Source organism: Vigna radiata, chromosome 7 (assembly GCF_000741045.1).
Source record: "Vigna radiata var. radiata cultivar VC1973A chromosome 7, Vradiata_ver6, whole genome shotgun sequence".
NCBI lineage: Eukaryota > Viridiplantae > Streptophyta > Magnoliopsida > Fabales > Fabaceae > Vigna > Vigna radiata.
In genome coordinates this window covers 13273560-13281536 of record NC_028357.1, presented here as the reverse complement: position 1 = coordinate 13281536, position 7977 = coordinate 13273560, and the positions used below count along the sequence as shown (strand labels likewise).

At 33.6% G+C, this 7977-nt stretch overlaps 1 protein-coding gene across 1 annotated transcript; it reads right to left on the bottom strand.

Annotated features, from left to right (window-relative positions):
• Positions 1 to 2865: 2865 nt before the first annotated feature.
• LOC106765604 (delta(8)-fatty-acid desaturase 2) lies at positions 2866 to 4733 on the bottom strand. Its single transcript, XM_014650281.2, has one exon. It carries the CDS (start codon positions 4529 to 4531, stop codon positions 3191 to 3193), a length of 1341 nt encoding a protein of 446 aa, XP_014505767.1. The 5' UTR covers positions 4532 to 4733; the 3' UTR covers positions 2866 to 3190.
• Positions 4734 to 7977: the final 3244 nt, after the last annotated feature.

Sequence of the window (7977 nt, the reverse complement as noted above, 5' to 3'; positions counted from 1 at the left end):
ACGAATGTTTCACGGGAAGGGAGACAATTGTGATGACTTCTTCTTTTCGTATGTCTTTCCCTTTAATGAGATGTTCATTCTACCCCCCTTCGAAGAGTTTCATATGGAGGTGTTAAGGGAATTGAATGTAGCACCCTCACAACTTCATCTGAATGGTTGGGCGTGTATGCAAGCATTTGTGGTGCTCTGCTCGACTTTGGGTTTCATGTCCACTCTAGTGATCTTCCTCCATTATTTTCGTACTCGCTCACCCGCCAAGTGATGATGGGTCTCCTCAATATAGAAGTAGGGGAAGATCCTCTTCGAACTTTTCACCCCCTCCTTTAAGGGTTTTAAAAATAAATATTTTAAAGTAATAAAAACGAACTTCGTCCGTTCTCAATTTTTTGACGAGAATGGCCAGGCCAAGCTACCCCTCTATTGGACCCAGAATCCCGCTCAGATATCCCGCTCAGATAACTTCGTGACACAAGACCCATATGACGTTGACCAAGTTGGAGGCAATAAGTGTGATAGATGACTTCCTTCGCCGCCTTTCCTCCTGACGACTTATCTAGTGCCTTGAGTACGAGGACCTCAATGCTCAGGCGTTCCTATTGTGTTTCCTTTTGTTTTTTGAATTCTATGTTGGTTTTAACTTGACTAAATTTTTTTGTTTTGTATCAGCTATCAAGGCATCCTGGAATCCAAAGAAAAATTTCTCCAAGCTTGTCGAGGTGCTAATCAGGCCTCCGCTTCGGGGTGCTACTCCTGGCTGAACGAATTAGACCATAGGTGGGACACAACCCTCCTCCACGACCAAGCCACCCGCAACTTCTACAAGGTAGGTCGTCCGTCCTCCTCCATAGACTGAGTGGGAGCAGTTTGTCCCTTTGAGCATCATGCATCAAAACGAGTAGGTGGACAAGGGAAAAAGAAAAAGCAGTTGGGAGGGTGAAAAGTCATCCTCCCATAAGAAGAGTCGAAAAGATTATGGCCCGCCCTGACCGCTTGTTGGAGGGGTTCTCAGCCCCGAGTTCTGCGTCGGTCATAAGGTCAACTTCCGCCTAGCTGTTGATGAGAAGAATGTGATGGAACAAATGTCCGATTTGCAACTGACAGACATGACTCTTGAGACGCCAAAATGTTTTGGGTATGAAGTCGAGAATCACGATCTAGGTACTCCTTCACACTTTTCTTTTAATCTTCTAACGTCGTCATAAGTTTCCATTACAAAGTTATCCTCAATTCTTTGTTTTTAAACTCCAAGCTAGAGAGGGTTGGTACCTGTCAAAGGGTACTATGATGCTCAAGTCAATTATATGTGTTCGATCGGTTATCACAATAAAGTCTTAAATTTACAATAAATGCTACCTACTTTATTATTTTATTTCTATATTTATAAGTTTCAAAATAAAATTTTAATTAGAATTGACCTACCCACAACTCAATCATACCCAAAATTGTGTTTTATTTTTTAATATGTAATATTGGTACTTAATATTTACATATCCACTTATTAAGAAGTTGTCCAATTTGCATAAACTTTATGTGAAAAACGACCTTCCTCCAATATTTTAGAAATGTTAACCATTTGCTCAATAAAAGAGCTATTAGTCATACAGTACATCTTTTAATCTAATTTATCATAATCTATTTTACTTATTTTCATATTTCCTAGATATTTGAATTTTATGATTAATGTAATGAGATAGTGGTTCATTGTTATCCAATACACTTTTAAAGGAAACAATGAAATAATCTATTATTTTACATTAATAGTTACTGTAATTAAAATAAATTTAACTCGTAAAATCATAATACTTTTAATTGAAATCTCACACTTGATCATGATACAATAAAATAGTTAGAATTGATGAAGGAAACTGTAAAATCATGTGGATTGCTATTCTTTCTAAATTGCTTGACTGCACCACTGTTCATATAAAATCTAAAGTTAATTAAAAATTAATACAATTGAAAGTTTTCCTTCTTATGTGTGTTGTGAGTGATAGCTTATCCCAATTAAAACAAAAACTTAATACAATTAAAGTTTAGTCACTTTTTATAACTTAAAAGTATTTTCTGCCGTATCTTTCACTTTTTTCTCATCAAAATAAAATTCAAATATATATATATATATATATATATATATATATATATATATATATATATATATATATATATATATATATATATATATATATATAACATACTTTTATAAAATCCATATTATGACTTTCATGATTTTATAAGTCCTTCACGATCCCAATTATAATTTCTATTTTATATAAAAAAATCTCCAGTTTTTTTAACGCGTGAAGATAAATAGACTTAATAACAAGACAAAATAACATTACTCAAATAATGACCAAATTAAAGAAAAAGTAAAAAATTATAAATGCTCAATTAACTATAAATAAATAAAATTTCAGTTAAAATTATTTAAATTCACAAGAAAAAATTGAGAAAAAATTGACAATTAAATCTTAATAGGAGGGGAGTTATCATCAAAATAGGTAAGGGTAACCAACCTCTATCATTTCTTTCAAAGACAGTTTAACTTCTCTTTTTTTAACATAAATATTATTATTATTATTATTTAGCGGTAGGTTTTACGCAGCTACTAGTTAAGTATGTTTGAAACATAATAAGCCAGAGCGTAATTTATTTAACGTAACTTATTCGCTAATCAAATGCATACAAGGGAAGCGAGAAAGACGAAAAAGGAAATGAAGATCGATTTGATGAATTTTGAATAATTGTGTAAGAAATTTTGGTAGCGTGAAAGTAACTGCACTATTTCATTCGTTTGTTTAAATGTTTTAAAAAAAAATTACAAATTATTATCATATATGTGTTGTCAGAAAAATCATAAAAAAATTATTTTTCCAAAATATAAATCTGCATCGATCTGGTTTACAAAAATTTAAATATCATAAAAAAAGAAAAAGACAGAAAAATGATAAAACATGGATATTTTAGCATTTGCAGCTCCGAAAAAACCATCTTAGATGCGGTCCTCCTCCGAGGGATATCCGAAAAGGATTGTTTCTGAAGCCAGGAGATTGGTATGATCTGAATTTTGCAAAATAAAATGAGGCCACCGTTTTATTCCATACCCAAGAAAGGAGAGACATTAAATAATAAATGGGGGAAGAAGATGTTGTTGATGAACATCACTCTTCACTGATCCAGATGCAAGCTGAAATCAACCATGGGTGTTGAAAGCTTCCCAGAGCATATTTTGAGGGGTAGGGTGAGTCCTTGCCTGAAGGGCAGCAGTTCTGAGTGTCTTAAGAGTCCGAATATTGGCCTCAAGAAATGTCAAACTTCTGTAAGGCAAATTGTGCTTCTTGCATAGGTCTATGACCAATGGAGAAACTTTCCTCAATTGGGCCCTTGGTAGCCTTGGGAACAAATGGTGCTCCAGTTGAAACTGCAATCCCCCAAAGAACCAGTCCATCCAACTTGAACAAGAAATGTCCAATGTCCCACTTGCTTGCTTTTGAAACCAGTCATTTCCATTTGGTGGCCCTTCATACACATCCGCAGCAAAATGGTTCAAACAAAATTGAAGGTGTTGGACGGAGCAAGCGGCAAAACTGGTCATCACAAACATCACCCTTTCTCCCCAATTCGGGAGGCATGAAATCAGGAGAGGGAACCAAATCCAAAACACAAGGATCCCCATAATGTTGAAGGCTCTGTCTGGGACTTTGCGCCTAGAAAACAACAACAATAAAGTCTGCAAATACAAATTCACCCTAGCAACGCACAGGATTGGGTAAAATGTCAGGTGCTGGTAACTGATAAGAAACCGGGACAATGAATCAAACTCCAACTTCCTCCCATAGAAACAGGACTTTATTGAATTGAAGAAACGAGTGGACACGGCAAACACTGGAATGTGTTGCAGATCGGGATCGTGGTCAAGGCTGTTGCAGGAAATGTGGTGAGCATTGTGAGTCCACTTCCACCATGCAATGCTTATCCCAGTCATGCAATTACCACAAAGGATCTGTGCTAATTTGTTGTAACCAGGAGTAGTCATGACCTCATAGTGGCCAGAATCATGACCCACATAGGTGCTTTGCATCCAAAGCAAACCCAACAATAGGGCAGAAGCTAAATGAGCCCACACACTGGTACACATCACGGTGCCATAAACAACAATGGCAAACATGATACTAACAGAGGCCAGTGTGAACAGAGTGACATGTTCTTTCTTTTCAAAGAGACCCATTTTGACAAACTCGGACACAAGCTTCCTGTAATCCTTGGAAACCTCCGAGACCTTGAAATCCATGAGGTGGTAGCCGGTGAAGAAGGGATCAAGATGTTTCCATGCAGTGCCAGGATGGTAGGCTATGAATGCATCGGTCACATCTTGGCCTGCAAGGTTCAAAAGGGGAACCTCTCCACCAGGGTGCTCCTTCGCCCAATCTGACACATTGTACACCTTACCCTGAATGGAAATCCACAAATCCCCTGGCTTGTTATGCTCCTTCAACTCCTCCGATGTGATGTACTTTTTGTTCTCAACCTCCATTGTTTTGTTGTCACAACAACACCAACACAAACAAAATGTAATGATCTTGCAATGCAAGCAAATTCCCAATTCAAACAATCCCTCTCCCTTAACGTTATGATGATGGGGTTGTTCAGAGAGACAACCCCATGTTAACTCAGGGATCCTGATTCTTTATCTCCCTCTCTTTATTTAATTTTTTTTTTTATGAGAAACAGGTAATGCACTCAAGTTTATATAATAATAATAATAGAAGAGGAGGGAGAAAATTTAGCAAGATAAATAGTAAATGGTTAGAAAAAACATGTGAAGAATAATATTAGATGGATGATTTAAAAATCTTTTGCCATTAAAGGAGATGCTCAAGGAGTAAAGGAGACTATAAGCTGTTTGTGAAAGAGCACCACACAAACAAAACAAAAGGTTTGGTCCAGGGTTGTCCAAGTCAGAAACCAAACAAAACAGTTACCATTATGTATACCCCCTCTCGCTATTCTTCTAACCGTGATTTGTATTTTCGGATCAATGTTTCTGTGGCTCAGAACGTGTTTTAGGTAGGCCACATGCTACTAACACTACACCACGTCGCAGAGTATTTCCAATGATAAAGTCCAACCAAAGATATTTTCGGAAGCACAACGGAAATATCCCATTCATTATTCAAGTCGTAGTAAGAGAAGGAGTCATAACACCGGTCTTTGCAATTTGATTTTCATATTATTATTATTTTCTAATTTTATTCTCTTAATTTAAGCTGTTAATTCTAAAAAAATATATATATTCTGTTAATTGTGTTCCATCACTCTCCCAATTTAACCAAAATTTCTTAAATGACAAGATATTTGATTATGATTTTTTTCTAAATCTTTACCATGAAAACATGTATATAACTGTCTGAAAGTTGTCTTTATTTAACTATTTAATTAATTTTTAATCACAATTGGAAAGTTGTTATGGTGGATCAAATCTTCAGCCTCCCTTTCTGTCATTGTTAATCATTTTTATCGTATTCTCACGTCAATGTTAAACGCGGAATCTTTTTCTGAATCAATACAGGACGAAGAAGATGAAATGTAGGGAGAATTTTGTCAATAGAAAACTTAAAGACAAAGTAAATAAAAAAAAAAGTGGATGACCAAAACTAAAACCCAAACTAAATTTGGAAAATTAAATTGAATTAGGAAAGGTTAGAAGAATAAATTAAGTTTAGAAGATTAAAATTTTAATTTTGCCAAGTTTAAATTACGGAAAATGAATGAAGTTATAGGGAACGTTTTTAAATGAAATAACATAAATTTCGGTGTGTATACTGAGTTTTTAAATAAAACAAATTTGTGCTGACTGTAACAATAATTAGTCAAATCTTCATATCACGTGAAGGAAATTTTCTTAACTAATTTGTCAATTAAAGTGTACGCTTTCTCTCCCTCTCTCTCTCTCTCTCTTTGGAATTACTCTATTTTTAATTTTTTAATACAAATGAGAAATAATAATAAATAAATAATTTCATTATCTATTAATTTTAGCTTTTATAAATAAAAATAGTGTGATAACTTGCTTAAGAACAATTTTAAAATAAGATAAGTAATATTAAGTGAAAATAACAATCAATGTATTCCATTCTTAGAAGCAGTAGTTGGGTGGGTATTACTTGTTATTTTAGTTAGATTTTCTAGAAATTGTGTGAAGGAGATAGTGCTGGCTAAGTGCTGATTTAAAGCCTTCTAGTCGTAGACATTTTCATTTAAATGTGAAAAAGAGACGTTGAAATAATAATCTCATTAAATGTCATTATTTATTACACCACATCTGCAAGTGCTCACTATTCATTTGGAATCTTCTTTTCAAAGACTTTCGGTGTCTTGGGAAAAGAAAAAGAAAGTGTGTATATATATATATATATATATATATATATATATATATATATATATATATATATATATATATATATATATATATATATATATATATTATATAAGGTAAAATGATCAGAAATATAATTAATGAAAGATAAGAATATTATCTATTTGAATAGTTGTGAAGAATACCTCAAATTTGAACGACGTTTTAGCTGATTAGATGAATAAAATAATTAAATATAATTTTGTTTTCTTTTTGGATATTTCGCATAATTATAAGTTTTGAGATAGTAAAATTAAATTTCAAATAAGTAAAAAAATATAAATAAGTTATGAATGTTATTCTTTATTTTATTGAAACTTTTATTTATCTGAATTATTTTTTTGAAACATTTTTCTTTTTATATTTAAATAATAATCAAGATATTATTTATAGTTACATGGAAATAAAGTTGATTTTCATATCTAGTAAATAATTAATTTTATACTAAGGATTTCATTTCGTTTCTTTGTCTTATTGACTATTTTGTTAGAAGGTGTTGTGATTATGAGTTTTGACAATTATTGTAAGTTTTAACAGGGTTTTGAAAGTGTTTTGAAAAGCCTATACTACCTTAGTTAAAAAAAGCTAGGTTTTAATATTTATTTTAATTAGATATTGAATTAGATATATGAAATGCAAGGTAGATTACTAGTATAAAAACGTTGTTCAATGTTACTCTTTAGACGTCGATTAAGGGTAAGAGCGAAGTATATTGATGATTGGTGGTATTTTCGTAAATAAGTTGATCATATAGGCGTCAGTTAGAAGGTTCCCCGATGTCTATAGTATTTTAGACGTCGAAGACCTCCCATCTGACGTCTATATGTCTAACAATTAGGTGAAAAGTATTTCTTTTCAGAAATATAGACGTCAGTTGGGAGGGGCACCGACGTCTATATGACGGAAATTAATTGTTGTTCACCTACCTATCAGACTATAGATGTCGGTGAACCTTCTACCTGACGCCTATATGTGTGTCGGGTAAGTGAATAGTCAATCTTTTCTGCCTCTTAGACGTCAGATCCCGCTGAAATGACGTCTAACAACAATTATAGACGTTCGTTGCTTGAGTAACAGACGTCTATAAACTGACCAGGTGGTGAAAAAGTCATTCGTTTATGCCAACTAGACGTCTCATCTCGCCAAGCCGACGTCTATATATAACACAAATATTAATTTTTAAATACAATGGACGTCATATTAGTGACGCGCCTGACGTATAATCGATTATAGACATCGATTTTGTGTCCAACAGATGTCTAATTTCTTGTTAAATAACAGTGCGAACCAGTAGTTTGCGATCAACAGTTTCATCGTCTTTGCCTTTTCTCTCCGTTACACTGCATTTCCAGGTGCGTTTGATCTCCTTTTAACCATCTAAAGTTGTTTTTACTCCTATTAAAGTAATTTTTAATGTATTATCTTTCATTTAAACCGACTAAAATGAGTTTGTGTTGTGTTTTGGTGCGGTTTTTCTTGTGTCTTTGGGGTAGCGTAGTGCACATTCTCCCTTTACTAGTTTCCTCGTAAGAAAAACTTGCATTTTTTGGATTTCTCATGTCATT

What these genes read in the sequence shown, in the direction of transcription:
- LOC106765604 (XM_014650281.2), bottom strand. Translation starts at nt 4,531, where the DNA reads ATGGAGGTTGAGAACAAAAAGTACATCACATCGGAGGAGTTGAAGGAG.